We start from the raw sequence: 20,237 nt of genomic DNA on the forward strand, positions 1-20,237 counted from the left end.
CTGCCAACAAATGGGGACTGACTGCAAACTGGCATGCAGAAGGGAAACATGACATTGTTCAGCCATTGTTCCTCGGCTGCAGTTTCCTCGTCTCATTCCTAGTATTCACGTATCCAAATTGAGTGGCTTTTGACAGCGTTGCGTCTCACATCTTAGACATGTTTCTCTCTCTCTCTGTCACACAGACGTGATATGTCTGTATTTCTTTCTGTTCATTTCTCAACCCGACAGCTTTGTCCATGTCTTCACTGCCTCCATTTAACTTAATCTCAACTTTGATCAAATTATTGAATTAAATTCTGGCCTGATGAACAAGCAGTGAAGATATAAAAAGGTATCGAATAACATTTTGAAATATGAAGGATGCCTTTCTAATTCAATTTGTTTTCGAGAAACTGATCAAATTAACATTTAATCTAACGGGATAATTTAATCATCTCTACAAACTGCTGTTATTGTGTATCTCCACTTTTGACCCTCAACGATGCTCCGTCTGTGAACGGGACAAAAATAGGCATCCGGATTAACAGGCGGCCTTTGTGTGAATCAATATGTCGTTCTTCACTTGTCACTTGCAACACAAACTGATGAATATAAAAGTTATTTTGATTTTTAGTGGTGGTGTTTTATGGGTAAAGGAAGTTGACGGTTAGTTTAACAGCATTCTGATCCATTGAGCTTAATTGGGCTAAACCAACTAGCATGTCACAGCTGTCTGCGTAAAACTCATTCTCCAGAATTTATTTTCTCTGAGTGGTCGACACAAACAGCTTTTTGGGTCACAGGACGTCACATATCGAACTTAACATCCCCAGATTTCCTGTGTGAATATGTGTACCTTGTAAGTCGCTTTGGACAAAAGCGTCTGCTAAATGCCCTAAATGTAAATGTACCTTTACACCCCTACTATCTGCACCTAGCTGCCAGTCTGGTCCCCCTCCAACCGTCCCGTCATCGTCTGCCTTGTAGTTCTGCTCCATGTGATCTGTGGCCAGGATCTCTGCCAGTGAAACTACCGTCTCAGTCAGCCACCCGGTCCATACTGCACCATTGTTCATTGTTGTCCACACAAAGTTGCTCACATTGCTGAGTAATGGAGTGTGTATCCCTGTAGCGTGACTGACATCAGATCTGATTAGTGTGTTTCCCCAGAGGGTAGGGCATCCTAACCCAGTGTAGCCCGCATTCAGGGCCTTGGTGCTGCACTCGGCACACTCTCAGCCAGGTGTTGTCCGACACTCGCTAGTTCAGTCTTCATAGTCCAGCTCCAGATTAAAGAGACAGGAAGAACTAACCCATGATGACAATATTGTCAATCAATAACAATGACTTATTTTTGCCTGCTGCTGAAATTTTTGGTTTCCAGTCCAAAGCTACTTTTCTGTTGGCTCTTAAAGACCCCCCCTCCCCCACACACACACACACTTTGTTTAACGGCTCACTGACCAGCATCACAAGACACTTCAGCTCCAAAAGTTAAAGACTCTCGACACAGCAGCACTGCTGTCTCTCTGCTTTCATGGTGATTAGTCTTTGACTTACTGTTCCTGCTGGATTGCAAACTTTCTGTCATATGACTTTAGTCCGTTACACTAAAAGACGTTGTGGATTTGTTTCAGCCAAAGCCTCATTATGGATGCATTATGGTGTTTGCCTGAATACATTTTTTACCAATTGAAATAAGCATGATCGTTAATCATTTAAATGACACCTACATTGAGTATCAGAGGCATGGACAAGTTAAAGTAAAGTGGATTTGTGCTGAATGTTATACATCTGAAGGTGCTAGATTTAGTTGCTAGTTTCTTGCCACTTCAAAAATCTGTTGCATCGTGAAGTTAAGTTTGTTTATCAGAAAATTGTCACCTAAGACTCTCAAACCTTCATTCCACCACCACCATGTCCACAGCCCCGCTACGTCCCACAGGCTTAATAACACACTTTGACTATTTGTGCTGACTATTTGATTTGCTCGCCTCTCAGAGCCACAGATTCTGGGGATGATGCCATTGTTCTCATTAAGTTCACTTTGTGTGTTTACAATATTTGAAATATGAATTCCTTTAGCTGCGTTTCAAGCCTAATAGAGCACACTCATGTCTTCTGTCTGTGTGTGAGATTCCAAAGGATTATGTCTCATGAAATCCCGTCTGACACTCGTGTAATATGGTGAAAGATGCAACAGCTTACATTTTTTCACTTGGCGTTGACTCTCAGTTGCTACCTGGAGACAAAATAGTCTGATTTTGGAGTTAGTTTAACAGTGAAGACGTCCCCCCTGGATGCTAACGGCTTTTGAGTTTCTGTATTTTCTGCTTCTTCCCTCAATGTTGTTATGTGTCGACATGATCCCGATTGTGTCATCATGTGTGACCACCTCGCACACAAGGATCCTGTGTTACTAATGTTCCAGCTTGTCTGTCTCGGTTCCTCTTACTCAACTATCTAACCCTGTCTGTCTGTCAGTAGCAAGAATATCCTCCTGGAAACAATCTGTCATATCAAGAATTTTAGAGAAGTTGTACTTCCTTGTTGTTTTTGTGCCACACTTAAAGCTACACACACACACACGCACACACACACACACACACACGCTGAGAAGCAGCGATGTCGTCCCATGACTGTTGCACTAAAACACACAGCGCCATTATCTTGTCCTAATTATACACGGCTCCGAGTCGGCCCCGTCTGTCTGGTTCTCAGGGGTTCTCTCCCCTGAGCTCACTTTTCTTTCACTTGTACCACCTTTCTCACACACGCAGGCACTTTTGGAAGGTTGAAACTCCCGCTGGGCATGTTGAACACGTAACTAGTTCAGACACGTGGAGCACGTCTTTGCTGTATGGATTTAAACGGGTGGAGACAAGCAAATGCACCTGTGTCTAACTGCCGGGTGCAGCAGCTGAGCACGATACGTCAAACCTAGCAAAACAAGCCTTCTTCTGCTTCTTTTGTTTAGTTTATGGTGATATGCTTTATCACAAGAAAGCTAGTTAGTTCTAGGATGCAAACAATATATTTCACGGTTTACGTTACAAGAGAAATAGCTAGACAGGATGATGACTAGCAACGGCTAGTTAACGGTAGCCTACACTCTGATGTAGCAGCTTCTGGGATTAGCTTCCATAGACTGGGGAGAAACCACAGACAATGTGCTGGTCAGGAACAGGACTTTTTTATATATAGTAAAGTTAACCCTCAATATAATGTAGCAGGAAACGGCCCTTGGCCTAGTAAGCTAGTTAGCTGCGTATGCTAACGGTTGCAGCTCAAATGTAAGAGCCACGAACACCTGCTGTGCCTAGTTACAGTTGCTAAGCTATGATTGATTGACTGCTCAGGCGAGCATTATTTAAAATGAAATGCTAAAAATCATTAGCATTGGTCAGTAATGAAAACAATCAAAAGCCTTCCTTGTTTTAAATTGGGGGGGGGGGGGGGGGGGGTAGCTGGATGTAGATTGTGATATCTTTAGGTTCACAAAATAACACAAGACTGCTGCTGACATTCATGTCACTTCATATCTCCGCCTGCAACATTGCTCCCCGCGGGAATCTATTCACGGTCAACAGCTGACAACTTTAATTTGCACAACATCCCAAAATCTCACATGCAAAAAAAAAAACCCTGACAAATAAAACATTAAAGTAATAATTGCACAGCTTTTGTTTTTCTTCACTCTCTGTCTCTCGCTGTCATTGTCTGTGTTCAGCCCTAAACCGAATCAGGAGTGTGATGTGTGTCCTCTCTCTCGTTTTGTGGTCCAGGTGGAATCGCGGGACACGTTGAACAGCATTGCGCTCAAGTTTGACACCACACCCAACGAATTGGTTCAGCTGAACAAGCTGTTCTCCAGAGCAGTGGTGCCTGGCCAGGTGTGAACCGCCGTGCACGTCTTCACCGATATGTTTCCACATCCCACCCCTTCTCACGAAACCGGTCAATTTTGCAGTAGCTGCTTTTGACACTTCATAATGCATTCTCGACGGTTTGTCCCTCAAGAACACATCGTTTTATACAGCGCATATGGGACTCTCTCCAAGGGACTTGCTGACTCACTGTTACCACTCCTGCTATCTGTATCTTCACTTAATTGCCTGCTAATTACAGTGTTATGTCACATTAGGATGCAATTCATCGGACTCAACCTATTTTGTTTCTATAAAGGCAGCAAAAGACCCAGATTTCAAACCTACATTGAGATTTTATTTCTTAGGTTCTTGTACGGGCCAACAATGTACAATCTAAAAAGTAAGGTCAACATCAAATTTAAAGGCTTTTTTGTCTTCTTCTAAGAAAAGATATTGTACAGGTTTTACAGTAAAATCTTCTCGTCTCTACAGAGATAAGTTCAACCATTAGGTCAACACTCTAACCTGCTTTCTTGCTGAGTTACACGAGGAGATCGATACCACTCTCATATCTGTACACTAATTATGAAACTTTGGTTAGCTTGAATAAGGTTTATAGATTAAACAGAAGATAAAACATGTTAATTAGTGAACTTTAGAAGAGCTGGTTTTTAAACTTTGTATAGAGCCAATCTGCTGCAGCTGTTTCATGCCATTTCAGTCTTTATGCAAAGCTAACGGTCTTCTGCCTGTAGCGTCATACTAAACAAACAGCTATAAAAGTGTATTGGTCTTCTTTGCGTAACTCAGCAAATAAGTATATTCTTTAGATTCTCTTCATTCATAAACTAAATATCTTTGGGCTTTGGGAATTGTTATGGGCTCGTTTCGCCATTTTTCTCACATTTGCTGGAACAAATTATTAATTGATCAATTGAGAAAGTAATCCAGATCCTACTAAATAATTAATATAATTGGTAGTCGCTGTCCTGTCCAGAAATAAATTAAATTTAAGCAAAATAAATTGACACTGTATGCGTTCTAACTACATAAAAACCATCAGTTCCCATGACTGTTCTACACGTTCCATCATAACCACCACTTATCCCTTTCTCTCTTTCTCTGTCAATAGCATGAGGCTATTTACATGTTTACGTTTTTCATGTAATTTGCTCTGTGGTTGGTGTATGTGCATGTGTGTGTGTGTGCGCAATGCGTGCTTCTCTTTTACAAAGGCACTGCCTGTGTAAATACAGACATGGATTGTGTTTACAGGTTCTGTACGTTCCTGACCCCGAGTACGTCTCCAGTGTTGGAAGCTCCCCCTCCCTCAGTCCCATCAGCCCCCTGTCTCCCACCTCATCAGAAGCTGATTTAGAGAAGGTGACGGTATGTTGACCACAATTTCACACACTCAGAAAAAATAACTAACTACTGTCATGTAGGCATGGGACGATATGAAGATTTAATTTAACAATTATGCTGGCTAAATAATAACGATTCACAATATTATCGAGATAATCCTGAAAATATGCATAAAACTTTTTAAATTACACTTAAACATACTGGAACCAATTTACATTTTGTTAAGGAAAATAATGCTTTTATTGCGTCACAGAGGAGACAACTTTTTTAGTGATCCTTTTACTGAAAATCAATCAAATCTTAAATAATTATATATTATATAAATCTTAAATATTATATATATATACTATATTTTTCACTTCTCTACCATGATGGCGAACTGAGCCGATTATACCAATAATGGATATTCATCACAACTGATTATGGTGAGCGTTTTTGAACCTGTTGCCCTATAAAATCCTATATTGTCCCGTCCCTACTGTCATGCAGTTTATAAGGGACGAATCAAGAAATGTGTCAAATGTTTGCCTATATAACCGTTAGATTGTTGAATTTTTATATAAAAACGGATTAAAGCTCCGTTGTCTGTCAGCCTAAAGGTGAACACACAAGACGATGTGTCATGCTGTCAAATGCATAAAAGACAAGACAAAGGGTGGCGTTCATTTCCAAGGCCAAGACATTAAAACCTGCCTTGTATTTCCCAAGGACAGGACAGGAGGTGATGCATGTGTACTGTGTTCCACATGGAATCAAATTCAAGGACGTAACTTGTTGCTTCTCAATAATGGCTGTTTTTCTGCTCTTCACTGTGTGGTTGTTGTGAGACAACCAGTGCATCAACCCAGAGAATGTATATGCTCTCTATATTGAGCGTTCAAAACTGTAAAAATAGGATGCAAGACTAAAGTGATAATTCAATATGATCATTTATCGTCGTTCAGTGGAATCATATCGTGAATAAGTAATGTACTGAGATATGGGGAAAAGCTAAAAGAATTGGATCATTTTGCACTGGAGGTCAAAATTAAATTATTTAATTTTCACATGAATATACAAATCCATGTGGTTATTTGATATAGACTATTTTTATTTCTTGAATTCCAACTGAAATGATCAATATCGCGATAGACAGATGGAGTCACTGATTTCCCCGAAAACAAGCGTTTCAGACTTCTTTTATCACATTTAATAGCTTGTCGAGCCTAAAACCTTGCTCTGTTATTCACTTTCTCCAGGGTTTTCAATGAAATAACCTCTCCACTCTGCTGAGTGTTCACACATCCTGATGAACTAAAAGATGGACAAAAAAACTGAGCTTCGAATGTAACTTTATAAACCGCGCTAACACAGAGCATATACTCCAGTAACTATAAAACAGACTTACTGTGTGGAGTTGTATAACAGGTAAATGTAACTAGGCAATTATAACACACATGGCACATACTCTCTAATGTCTTGTCACACAATAAACTACATTATCTACAGTCACTTCCTGCCTAGATCTGGAATTTGGGTCATTTACAGACTTATTTTTTCAATTAAGTTATATATTTAACTTATTTGACTTTGATTTAATATTTAGATTCAATGTTAGATTTCTGTCTTAAGAGGGCAGCACAGAACATGCAGTTATATATGTACTTTGTTGTAATTATATGACCAACAAGACCACCACTTTGGTGATATCTGCTTCATGTTAACATTGACGTGTGGAGAGAGAGACGCTGGTTGCCAGAGCAACCTTTTTATGGAGGAAAAGAATAAAACTGCCATTCTCAGTCATGAGGCTGACATGTAAAATTGCTGGAGCATTTACAGAACAATGTGTGAAACGGGCAATTAGAAATACACTCTCTGCTAATGCACGTTATTTTAATTGGTATCCGAGCTGCTGAGGGCGGTTTTGGTTTGTTCATCATCGTAGTGTCTTGACATGAAGATGGAAATTTCTCACCACATCCGAGCGCTTGGATTAACTGATCTTATATCCTGTGTGTTTTGGCATTACATGGTCGGACACATCACATGTTTTCCAGCTACCGCTGCATGAGAAACCGGAACGAGTGAGTTCAGGTCTAGTCCAGTCAGCTGCACACATCCCTGTCCTCGCAGCCCTGCCAGTGTAAGCCCTCTCCCTCAGGTACTGTGTCTGCAGCATCTGAATGAGCCAATCACTAAGCACCGCAGGAAGCCCAGTGGTCCCCTTTAGAAATATGTCTGTTTGCCGGTCTCCATGGAAACGGACGTCTTGTTTTTTGCCGCTTTCGCAAGGAAAATGGATACCCGCTCCGTCGGCATCGCAGTCACCGCTGCTCCACTTGAGTTTAGACACCCTCCCACCACAAGCGCGCCCCTTTCGTCTGCTCTCGTCTCTGCTGTTAATTTCTCCCCCGGTTGCCAAAAGAAAAGCCCCCCCGCCACCCCCCCAAACCCCCATTTCATTTAATGCTTATCTATTTGGGTCATGCCTGCGAGAATGGGAGCGTACTCTGCGGCTCTCGACGGGTGAGGATCAGAGAGAAAGGGGGGACTGTGACTGCAGTGAAATTAAGCCTTTAAAAGTGATGCCGTGTCTGATATTTAGAGCGACTAATGAACGGAGCGGCTCCCCTTCCCAGACAAGCAGCCAGGCAGCAATTATTATATCCAAGCAGAGGAGCCGTGCTTGGGAGGCAGAAGGGAGGGAACACTACCTCACCCGACATGCCAGCTCTGTATGTGTTTGTGGAGACGTGTGTGTGTGTGTGTGTGTGTGTGTGTGTGTGTGTGTGTGTGTGTGTGTGTGTGTGTGTGTGTGTGTGTGTGTGTGTGTGTGTGTGTGTGTGTGTGTGTGTGTGTGTGTGTGTGTGTGTGTGTGTGTGTGTGTGTGTGTGTGTGTGTGTGTGTGTGTGTGTGTGTGTGTCAGCCTGCCTGCACACTCCTATCTCCTTCTCTTCCTGTGTGGTTGAGTTATTAGGCCGACTTATAGACGCAAGCAGCTTCCAGGTGCTCTTTGATTTTAAAAACCACAGGAAAGGACCTTAATAACTCACTCGGCTTCCTTTTTATTTATTTTTTTCTTTTTTTTTCTCTCTCCAGAATTCCCGGCATCTTTTAATTGCAAGCCAATTTTGGTGCCGGGCCACGCACGTCTTCGAGAGGATGTTATCTAAATAAATGGTTGTGGGAGGTGTGTACTAATAGCAACCCAAGCAGCAAATAGCTGGTGTAACCCTGACGAAGATGAGCGCTCCGAAGAGAGGAAACTACTTCTCTTTTAACTTTTGGACATACAAAGAGTCGGCTCGTGCGGCAGATGTTTCAAAAAGCCCATTAGATGTTCGCATTGCATGTCAAATAATCAAAGCCATTGAACATAGCAGATGTTTTGTCACCGTAGAATACTTTACGCGGCTATTCATTTAGATCAAAACTGAAATTTTCCGTATTTGTCATTTTTTATTGAAGCCCCGCTGGCGTCGCTCGCACACGGTTGTATGGATTAGTTTTCCGTGAAGAAAAGTCAGTGCATGAGTATGCAGAATGTGATGAACCCTCACAAACACGATGAGAGGAACTTTATAAAAACAAAGTCAGTAAATTGACTCTTCTCTATCTGATCACTATATGCTGCTGGTCATACCAGACAAAGTGAAACCCCCCTGAGTTTTTTTCATTGAGTAAGAGGGCGTTTTATTTCTTATGTATTTTAACTTTGTTTATAAGGAGGTGTTTGTTTTTCCTTGCATAGTCTGACTTTAAAGTGCCCCCAGCAGAATGACATTAATCACATTGTGCTGACACCTCCAGGAAGATGCTGTGGAGTTTAAACGTCGGGATAGTTGAACGCCTTAAATTAGATTAAACACTGCTGAGCATTTATGGGGCATTTGTGTATATAGAACTGTATTGTCCCAAGTGTCTTCATATATTGTTGCACGCAGGTCTTTTCCCCCATGCTTGCCTTAAAAACATCCATGGAGGAGTTTTTGTTGTTAAAGCATAAACAAAAATACATTTTTGATTGATAGCTGAGTAAAGTAAAAGAGAAACGAGGGGCTATTTGACAGAGGTGGCGAAATCAAAAGTCTATCGCCAAATATGAATCCATCATGAGCTTTAATGCACTTATTGTACGAGAGTGCTCCAGTTAGCGATGTCAAATTTATATCACCATCCAGCCACGTTGTTCAATGTTTCTGCGACGGAGCTAAAGGCCAGATAGAGCAGCTCTGAAGTATCTTCATGCTGTCGGTCTGCCTGCTGGTATACTGGCAGCAAAAAGTAACACATCTTGCAGGCATGGATCGTTGGCTGGCTGTCTGGATGTGTGTGTGTGTGTGTGTGTGTGTGTGTGTACATGTGTGTGTGTGTGTGTGTGTGTGTACATGTGTGTGTGGGTGGGTGGGTAGCTGGCTGACTTTCCGGCTGGCGGTCTTGCTGTCGTTGGATTATTTTGCAGCCACCGGCTCGCTGGCATACTTGCTCTCTGGTCATCTGTGTGGGCAGGCGCGTCCTCTTTGTCCTGTCCAGACCTTCCTCGTGCTCTCTCTCACACACACACACACACACACACACACACACACACTTACTCACTGTGGTGGCACAGCTACTACTGTGACCTTCACTGTCTCTTCCTCTTTTGGCACATCTTTGCCTCCCTCCTGTCTTCCTTCCTTCCTCCTTTCCTTCCTCTCTTCCACTGGGGTGTGATCTAAAATTAGTAATGGAGGAAGAAGAACCCATTTAGATTACCTGTAGATCCGGCGCCACATGGCTATGTTTGAGACGACCTCACTCAAGTGGAAAGGTTTCATCTCCTAAAACCCAGCACCCGCTGTGATTCAGTGGGAATCCTGTTGTTATCTTATGAAAGTGAGCAGGACAGATTCAGTTTATGGGCTCATCGGTGTGTGTGTGTGTGTCTGGTCACTTTGAGTGATGTCAACACGTTGTGTGTACCCTCTTGCAGAACACAGCCATGCCCACACGGTGGAGCTATGGATCGATTTTTCTCTTCTTTTTTTTAATCGCACCATGTGTCACTGACAAGGTCAAAGCCGGTGGCACCGGCAGACTTCCTCTTTGAGATCTGTATTATTACATAGAGACCTAGGCAGCTGGTATACAAACAAAAGAAGCTTTGATAAATACATAACCCACGTATGGGGGGTGGTAACTTCCTCATTCATATGGACTACTAGGGAATGTCTTTTATTGATATATTCCCTCTCATATTGTCCTTCACTACCACACTATGGTCTGGATGAAGGATATTTCACAGGAGCATCTTTATAGATTATTTTAACTTGAGAGAAATATTGGTTGGAAACTAAAAGGGTATTGATTTCTGTAGCCCGACAACAGCTGTCATCTAACACCAGTCCAGCTATCTCCTGTCCCCCACCATCGGGGAGTGCATTACTGCGATGCCCCCCCAACCTCGGCTGTTCCTCCTCCTGTACGTCCATGTCGATACTCTTCAGATCCTACCTCCCTCCTCCCCCCGCGGTTACTCACCGTCTGAGGCCAGCACGGCAGCTCTTTCATCTTTGGATTTCAGTGCTGCAGCCAGTCTACTATGCTGCACTATGCTCTTTCTCTCCCTTTGATGTCACACACACTGAGAAAATCCTGTTTCCAGGAATGACCGGAATCTGGTCACTTCAGGACGAGTCGCGGCTCACCTTGAATGAGGTCAAATAAAGTCTGCTTGTCTTCATCTTAGGATGTCTCAGCGGGGTTCTTCACCTCCCCTTTTTTCTTTTTCTGCTGCCTCTTACCTTACCTTACCTTGCCTTGCCTTGCCTTGCCTTATCTTACCTTACCTTACATTGCCTTACCTTACCTTACCTTTCCTTACCTTTCCTTACCTTACTTTACCTTTCCTTACCTTTCCTTACCTTACCTTACCTTCCTTGCCTTTCCTTTCCTTACATTGCCTTGCCTTGCCTTGCCTTGCCTTACCTTACCTTACATTGCCTTGCCTTTCCTTACCTTGCGTTGCCTTGCCTTGCCTTTCCTTACCTTGCCTTACCTTACCTTCCTTGCCTTGCCTTACCTTCCTTGCCTTGGCCGTACGGTTCAGCGGTTTCAATGAAAAGTCAGCTAAGGTAAATCTGGAGACAGGCGAGTTGACTATCATCCCTCACAGTACCACTCTCCTGCACCAGCTGATGAATAACACTGAATGCTATGGAGGTCAGTGCAGGACAAGCACTGGTCATATATTAGAGGATGCAAAGAAAGCAGCAGCCCAGAAAAGCAATATTCACTTGAAATATGTGAGGTGGCTGTGGCAGCGTGATGCTGTCTTACCTTGTATAGCATAACACCCTTATTGATCTGTCAGCTGTATGTATACCACTGTAACCATCACAGAACCCAGTCCACATCCTTGGACGTTTTGGAAATAATTATTTCCAAAGAAACACTTCAAGAATACCAGTGTATGATCTTCCAGTCAGTGGAAGTACAGAGTGAATGATTTAGAAAAAGGTTCTTCTCACTGTGTTGTTGTTCCCTGTGAGTCACAGCATTGCTTTGAGCTATATGCTAATGTCAGCCTGCTAATGTTTTTAGAGGTGGGGTGCTTCGGAGAGAGAAAGCAGCACAAGCAGCCAACAGCAGCGTGTATCAGGAAGGAGAAGCAGCGCAGGTAGTCATGGAGGAAGCACAGGGGAGAGAGGAGGAGAGAGGAGTTGGCAGCTTGATCCGCGTGAGATGTGATTGGAGCTTTGGATCAGGTGACGATTCACTGACGTAGCATGACTGTGCAGGTTCTGCCTAAGAATAGGTATGGAAACGTATTTCCTAGGGAAACGTATCTAGAATTCATCATCACCCCGTCTCCGTCAGTGCCCATGCATGACGTATGACCTGGACTTAAATTTAGACGGTGAGCCCAAAAGAATAATAAAAGGACAGATTGTCAGCTTTTGACAATATGCCACCATTGGCAGCCAATTAAACAGACCAACTTAATCTCACCCCTCTCACTGTTTCCTCTGTTTTCAGACGGTTATCATCCCACACAGCAACACAGTGTGCAAATGCAACATTATCCTTCTTCTTTCTTTTCTTTTTTTTGGCTTTGCAAGTGAACATTTCAGCATTATGCCAGGAGAAATCATTTTCTATCACCTTGTGAGCAACAGCTCTTAGCTCGCGGACAGCCAGTTTGTCTTCGCAGGTCTCTTTCACGGAGGACTTGTGATGGTTGTTATTTTGTTACCAACACATAACACCCATTTCTCAGATGTGGCCGATTTAATGAGAAGGAATGGGGGACGGTGTTTGCTGTTCGTCTCCGCAAGGGAGGACATGTTATGACAGCCGTAGCTGCTCATTTCAATCCAGGTGTGTGCTGCACATCCGATAAAGGCATGTGTGTGTGTTTTTCTCTATCTATATATGCTCCTCTTTTTTCACATTTAACCTTGGAGTAGGAAGGCCAGCTTGAATGAGTCCTTTTGGAAGTGACTCACCGGGAAGAGGAGCCATTTAGTGCAGTTGTGTAGGTGAGGCGCGTTCAGTTTAAGTGGATGGCAACGGTCCTCATCTTCGACAGATGGCTCTCAGATCTGAAATGGTAGATGCTCCCATAAATCCAGGATCCTGCTTTTTTTTTTTTTTTTGGTTTAAGGGTGTTCTTGAAACTTTTTTCCCACCTCCGATCCCTCACCTCCTTATCTCCATTTTACATTTTACGTCCCTTTCTCCTTGTTCGGAGAAGCTTGTTTCGGCTGCAACAGATTGGCCTCCTCAGCCTTCCCTGCCTGCCAGTGTCTGGGCTGCTGGTGTCGGTGTGGGTCAGTAGCTGCTGGCTGTTTGTCGACTGCACTGGGAGACGAGAGGGGGAGGTGTGGGGGTGGGAGTCAGGAGGACAGCAGACAGTTGTTATGGGCATCGGGCTCTCTTCTCTAAGCTTCTTCACCGCTCTTCTCCTCCGTCGGCTTTTGACGCCCTTCCCTCCCGGTCGAAATCCCCCTCGATGATAACTCCCACGCACCAACTCTCTGGCCTCCTTTTCCCTTTTGTTCTCCGTCCTCACTCCAATCACTCTCTTTCATTGCCTTCAGCTCTGTTTATCTCCTTGCCTTTTTATTTCTGCTCTCCCTATTTTTTTTTTTGTTTTGCAGCATTTTTTTTCTACTCCCTGTTTGTCTTTCTCGTCCCTATTTATTCTGATGCGACTCCTGCTGTTGTCGTTCGGGCTTAGTCAGTCGGTCCTGAAGAGCGTCTGCTGTTCAGTCAATCAGACCAACAGCCCCGCTCTGCCTTACAAGACATCTCCCTTAGGATAGTTATTCAGACAGACTACAGCCAGTCTCTCATTGCATGGCAACAGGCCACTGGTAGAAGCACTGAACCCACCACACCTCCTGTTTCCAGCCCAGCAGCCGCACCATCTGTGGCAGCTTGCAGAGTTACTATAGCGTAGAGGAAGAAACAGCAACAAAACGGCTCTATGGTATATGTGTCAACACGTAATTTGGTTGAGACATCATTTGCATTGTTTCTTGCCTGTGGAGCATCTGGTGGGCATTATTAAATAATTCTCATATATGTAATTGAGTCTTAATAACTTTTTTAATTCCATTAACATAAATAACAATGTTTTGCAGTTCTGCTGTTCTGTTATCATTACAGTCAGATGAATTCTTATTAAAGAGGCGGTATATTTGGCAGCACTCCATGTGCTCAACGTCACCGCGAAGGAATACAAGATACTTGTGCATGTACTGTCAGCATGTATAGGTATCATAATTATTATTGTCACTATATTTATCTGGTCGATGTGTCCATGTACATGAAGAATACACAGTTATAGTGTTAGTGGATGAACACCCATAGTGGATGAGTAAAGCACCAGGAGTACAAAAGGAGCCTTATCAATAAATTGTGAGAGGGTTGAATTTGTGCGTTTCCTGATCAATTTTACTTCCATTCTCACACATCTTCTCACCTTTTTATTTTATCTTGAATAGGTAGACCAGCCATTTTGAAGAGATATTAGTTTGATAAATCACAATTTATAAACGTGCACCCCAGTCTGACCCCCCATTCATCCGTTTCCAAGACCGCTAGGTCGTCACACGTTGAGTTAAAATAACACTAACTAGCCATCCAGAAGTGCCAAAAGCACAATAATTAAGACTAAATGTTTTTCACCTAACCAAACATGTGAGGCTGAGGCACACAAGAGGCACATTCACTTCACTTGTCATTGGGTATCTCCTAACCTGATTGTCCCGCTGTGCAGAAGATGTTTATATATAGATAATACATTTAGAGACTCAAACGCATTAGTTGATGAAATGAGACACAAATTAGTCACCAAGTGAACCAAGCTATGCTTGTTCGACGGTGCTTATCATTTAGTCTGTGTGGTTGAATGCTATTTAGAGCACGTAAACACGTTCTAGAGAAGAAACACAAGTATGAGGCTAGAGATTAGCATGATATGTCTCATTGAACAGCCCAATGTAAATGTTCCCTTTTGTTCATTGTGACGAAGGATAAACAAGCCCAGCCTCAAAAACAGACGATTTATGAGAGTATGTACTAACAAATGGTGTCCACACCCCCACCCATCCTATCTAAAGGACTCTGATGGCCCCCCCAGACCAGAAGGCGTTCTCCCTCCAGTGTTCTCGGCCCTGCGCCAGGCCAGAGTGGTGTCATCCACCTCCGAGGAGGAAGAGGCCCTCACAGAGAAGTTCCTCAAGATCAGCTGCAAGTACATCACTGGTGGAAAGGTAAGACACAGTATAGAGGCACTGTCTGGACCCGGTCATGTGACAGACAGCAGCAAACTTTTGTAGTCGAAAGCAAAACAACCCTGAATGCGATGAAAGGAAATAGATTAGAAGCGGTTGGTATCAAACTAAATATATAATCCTACAGCATAGCTGCCAGCTGCAGGTACTCTACACTTCCTATTTTAATAGGCTTTGGCTGTAGATGTGGGATCAAACTGAAAAATACTGCACTTAATATGAAAGTCCACATTAAAGCTGTTCTTTGTTTTTCTTGGCTTGTCGTTCATCGTCGTAAACCATCAGCACGATCAAAGATCAACTTCTTCTGTTGAGAGTTCAGTCATTTACGCCCTTCCACGGTAACATAAGTACAAAAATACCAAGTGCTCCACTTCAGCAGACGCTGCCGTCTGTGAAAGCACAATCATCTTTTGCTGTTTCCGTTGCTAACTCGGTGCCCTTCTGTGGTCCTCTCAGCAATGTATGAAATCACTCACTGAGGCGGATGTAAACAAGGCAGTTAGATCATTACAGCAAAATGCATTGAAATCTTCCAAAGCTGATAATATCGTAAACGGATGCATCACAGTTCATTGTCTCTGTTTTTTTTTTTGTGTGTGTTTTTCTTTTTAAAAAGACATTACTTTACGCAACGTGGAAGGAGGATAAAAGGAGAGTACAGTAAACACTGTGGGCATGTGTGTGGGCAGATCGGAATAACCCTGTAGACCAGCACATGAAGAGAACCATCTCTCCTGCTGACTGTAGTTTAATTCTGCTGATTAAAGTTAATGTTGTTCAGGGAGTCTGCAGCTCCTTGAAGTGCTGTAAACTGAGTTATCTAAATTCAGGATCTTAAAAGGTCTTCAGTACAGTTACATGTTGTCTTCAGATCTTCTTAATCTCTGTTCATTGCTTCTACCAAAAGCTTGCGTTTGTGTGTGTCCTGCTCTCAGACACACACACACATACAGATCCATGGTATTGAACCACTGCTGATTCACTCCCACGTACCAAATGAAAGCACTGAAGTAGTCACCGTGCCGTCAGTCAATAACTTCTACTTGATTTAGGACATTTGTGGTCTCAAATAGATTTGACTTCCAGTAGTTTATGTGCTGCTTTTGATTCTCTTTTGGTGGTCGATGAACATGGTAAGTCGTTCCTTTTATGTACCGAAAAGGTTCTGACGGTTCCTTCCCCATCCCACCCCTCTCTTTGTGTTGACTCAGGGTGCGGTGAGCGGGGTGTTGCTGGTGACGCCCAACAACATCATGTTCGACCCTCACCGGATGGACCCACTGGTTCAGGCCCATGGGTGCGAGGAGTACGGCATCATGTGTCCTCTGGAGGAAGTACAGTCCGCTGCCATCTGCAAGGAGATCACTGACCCCAAGATCAGAGAGGCCGTGCCCGAGTAAGAAAAAAACCTCATTGTTGTTGGGTTTGTATGGTAAAGACCTTTAACATGACTAACGCGCCTCCTTATTTAAACTCACTGCTCCCAATTAACTCTGACATGCATTGTTATTCTTACGTTTACACATCATATCATCCTCCGCGATGTAATTCCGAATGCTTTTCTCCCACTCTCACCCTCAAAGAAGTGCAGCAACCTCACTCAAATCAATGTCATTCTCCGCTGCACCCGCACTCAGATTACATCAGCAACCAATTTCAAGTTTTCTGTTTAATCCCCCCCCACCACCTCCCACCTACCAAAAATAAAAAGGAAACAGCAATTACAGAAGGGTTAATGAAGTGTGCCTTCACCCTCCTACGTTGTGATTGCTCACCTCTTTATGCACCAGGAAGCAGCTCCTTCAGAGGATCCACTTGTGTTTCCTCCCACCAGGTTTTCTTTTTTTGTTGTTGTTGTTGCTTTGTTTAAATGGTTTTAGTGTTTTTGTTGAAGGCCTCTTTATGTGAGTGCAAATTGCCTTCTAATATAAGGAACCATGTGGAGGTATTTTCTGTTTCCTCTGGCGGGATTATTCTGTTTAACCGGTCGAGTGTTTGTGACCTTGAGTTTTTTTTTGTTTTTTTTAAGAAATAGAAAGTTTTTAGTTCCGTGAAACACTGATTTGTACAGCTAGAATTGCATTTATTCAGACATGCAGTTTAATACACCCATAATATTTCACGACTTTATTGATTAAACAGTCTATAAAGATTGATGAAATAAAACAAGACACTGTTTCTGCCACCTCTTTGTCACCGTTCCCGTCTTGCAAAACCCATTTGAAAAAGTGTCCACAGTCCCGAACCACTAGACGGGTTCATATTCCTAAATCGAAGCCAGTAAGACATAATTAGGAACTAAGAGGATCAGCTCTCTCTGCAATCCTTCCTGTTGACACATAAATCACTTACACTTTGTTTTAAATGTTCAACATGTGCAGCAGTCCCGTCTAAATTGCATACGTCCGGAGAAATCTGTCAGCTGTGCGAATTGTGGCGTTTGATCATTTTAATTTTGTTTGACCGTTTTAATAACGACAGGCAGAATCAGGGCAGAAGTAGCAGGCGTGTGTGACAGCATTATTTAGTCATTTGAATGTGGCTGGAATAATTGCATTGATTGAATTTGTCTGCCCGCGCCGTTTGCTTAAAATAAAGCTCTCAGCAAGGAAACGCATGCATTTTGGATTCTCACTTTTAATAATGGAATATTGATCATGAATGTGGCTGATGTTTGGTTAAAAGTGTACTCGTGTGATTTAGTGTTGCACTTCCATACAGCATGTGGGGGAATATCAACGTGTCCAAATATTCCTCTATTACTGATGGAGATATTGCATGTGTCTTATTGCTTCTCTCTGTGTCCAGTGATCTGGAGCCTCTTCCTACTGAGAGGCATCCCTCCCAGCAGAAGGAGCCCGAGCCGCGTCTTAGGGAGCCAGGGGCCAACGACGGTGGCAGCACGGCCCCTCGCAGCCTTGAGGGCTCCATCTCCGAAGACGTCTTCACTGAGACGGAGCTGTCCCCCATCCGCGAGGAGGAGCAAGCGTCTAATGAGGACCTCCGCCTGGACAAGTCCGCTTGCGCCTCCACAGAGTCCGTGCAAACCGTCACCCAGGTGGAGGCCAGCGGCGGCGCGTCCCAGGCCCCAGGCGGCGCCCGCGGCTCAGCCAGTCAGCCGGAGGAGCGGGCTGCTGCGGCGACAGCAGAGGACAATCCGCCAGACACTGCCACAGAAAGTGATAGCCAGTCCCCCGTGGGATCCAAGCAGCACAGTGTAGAGAAGCCACCAAGCACACCCACCACCACCACCAGCAGCAGCACTAGCCAGGCCCAGGGCCCCAGCAGCAGCGCCTCTCGCCCAGCGTCCCAAAGCTCAGCCACCCCTGGTGCCACAGACACCACCTCTGACTCAGCAAGTCCACACGGGGAAGCCACCGAGGGGACAGACGTCTCCAAAACAGACACTATGCAACAAGGCAAGGAGGGAAAGGAGAATGAAGAGCAGATGCCAAAGGAGGGCACGCAGAATTCTGCAGAGGGTAAACACATTTCTATAGTAAGGGTTGGAAAATGTGTAACTTGTGAGGAACACTCGTAGGACATTTGAGGTGATGAACCCTACATCCGTATTCTATGAAGTCTATCAAAGTGAGTTCCTCGGCTCTCTGGCTGCTTCAGAATCCCTTCTCTCATGTTGGTCCCCGATAACCTTTTGCGTTTCCACTCTGCCTTGCAGCTAGTAATTGGAATATATAGACGAAGGGAAATGGCAGCTTCTCTGTTGTTATCAGCTTGGCGGACTAAACCGGGCTTTATGGGGCTTTATGCAGCTCTTTGATCTCGGGCTCTGGTGGTCTGGGCCACTCCTCTGTGGCGATAAGCTAAAGCCTATCAAACACCACAATGCCACAAACACACGAAATGCCCAAAGGCGAAGCACAGTGACGATGAATCCCAACATCAAAACACCTTCAGAGACAGCTTTCAGAGAGGTGTTATATGTATATATGTTACATCCTTCTCTGGTTGGCTTTCATGTGGATTTAGACAAACACTACCTAAGCCCGGGATCAACTTATTTTCTGTTCTTTGCCATGTTTATGTTTAAGGGACCACACTAGTAGCTTTAGGTCTCTTAATCTGCCAACTACGGGTAGTGAGTTATTGGTGGTCACACCAAACATGACGAATTCAAGTAACACATTTGTGAAAAAGGTTTTGTAACATGTAATTCTTGATACTTTAAACGTATATTTATGTGCATTCTTTCACATAAATGTAACACTAAATAGAAGATGAAAGAAAAGTAATGCCCACATTAATCCTGATAACAGCCCTTGTATTCATTTCAAAGTCAAGTACTTTCATTCATAAAAACAATGGACAATTTGACACCATCACATTGTCGTCCAGGTTTTCCTGACAACTTAAGTAGCTTACCTTCGAAACTCCAATGTCAAAGTGTCCTTGAACCCACCAGCAAGTAGTTTTAAAGCAGCCCATTCTCTCGACTGAATTACTTCTCTCCAGCAAGATGATGGAAATAAGCAGTGAAAGCAGTGACTGTTACTAAAAACATGTGCTTGCTGGCAAAATCCTATGCAATTAGTACTTAATTGGCTAAAACATACACAACCGTAGCAGCATCCTTTTAATTAGTACCCGGTTGGCACAGTTCAGGTCTTGTTATCTGACAGCGTGTCACACTCGTGTCTACATAACCCGCTCTAGTTGGACACGTAGCTGTGAGTCCAAAAGAAAAACGATTTCTCTCCCCAAGAAGAAATGGATCGAGACAGCGGGAGAGAGATTCACCATTTTCTCCCCGGCAATTATTGTCACATAGAGAGCGAGGCTACAGAAGGAGTTTTAACATGCGGGGCTCTCAGCAGGGCTGCACATTATGCTGCGCGCATTAGCAAGTGACGGCAGCAGCCTCAAAAACAAGCTGCATTAATACAGAATTAGTGCATTTTGAAAACGGAAATTTGTCCCACTGAGCGCGTTGTCGAGGCAGATTATTTTGTCTATCGTTGTTGCTAGCTATGTCCAACCGCCTGACCAGAAGCAGACATGTGCCAGGGTAATGTCACTGGTGCAGTGATCTCATTCAGCTCCCCAGGGCTGTGACCCAATAATGGGCCATTGATAATGTACCATGGGCAGTAGACTCAGTGCCACTGTCCATTATAGTGTGCTACTCCATTTATTTCTGTCTTCTGTTATGTTTCTGCCACAAAATGACTAATGTCAGTTGAAGTAGCCCGTAAATAGGAGATGGAAAACTAGGCCACATGAATAAAGGGAGAAT

At 43.6% G+C, this 20,237-nt stretch overlaps 1 protein-coding gene across 4 annotated transcripts in view; it reads left to right on the forward strand.

Annotated features, from left to right (window-relative positions):
• The window catches only part of oxr1a (oxidation resistance 1a), a 114,737-nt gene that overhangs the window by 80,961 nt on the left and 13,539 nt on the right, over window positions 1–20,237 (forward strand). For 3 of the 4 annotated variants that reach the window (XM_084026269.1, XM_084026267.1, XM_084026268.1), the window contains 5 exons: window positions 3,768–3,875; window positions 5,127–5,240; window positions 14,807–14,959; window positions 16,195–16,379; window positions 17,792–18,465. In XM_084026269.1, coding sequence (XP_083882395.1) covers window positions 3,768–3,875; window positions 5,127–5,240; window positions 14,807–14,959; window positions 16,195–16,379; window positions 17,792–18,465 — 1,234 coding nt within the window. The remainder of the gene's footprint in view (window positions 1–3,767; window positions 3,876–5,126; window positions 5,241–14,806; window positions 14,960–16,194; window positions 16,380–17,791; window positions 18,466–20,237) is intronic. The other variant, XM_084026270.1, reaches the window with a different exon arrangement.

The sequence above is a fragment of the Eutrigla gurnardus genome (genome assembly GCF_963514095.1).
Source record: "Eutrigla gurnardus genome assembly, chromosome: 14".
In the NCBI taxonomy this organism is placed as follows: domain Eukaryota; kingdom Metazoa; phylum Chordata; class Actinopteri; order Perciformes; family Triglidae; genus Eutrigla; species Eutrigla gurnardus.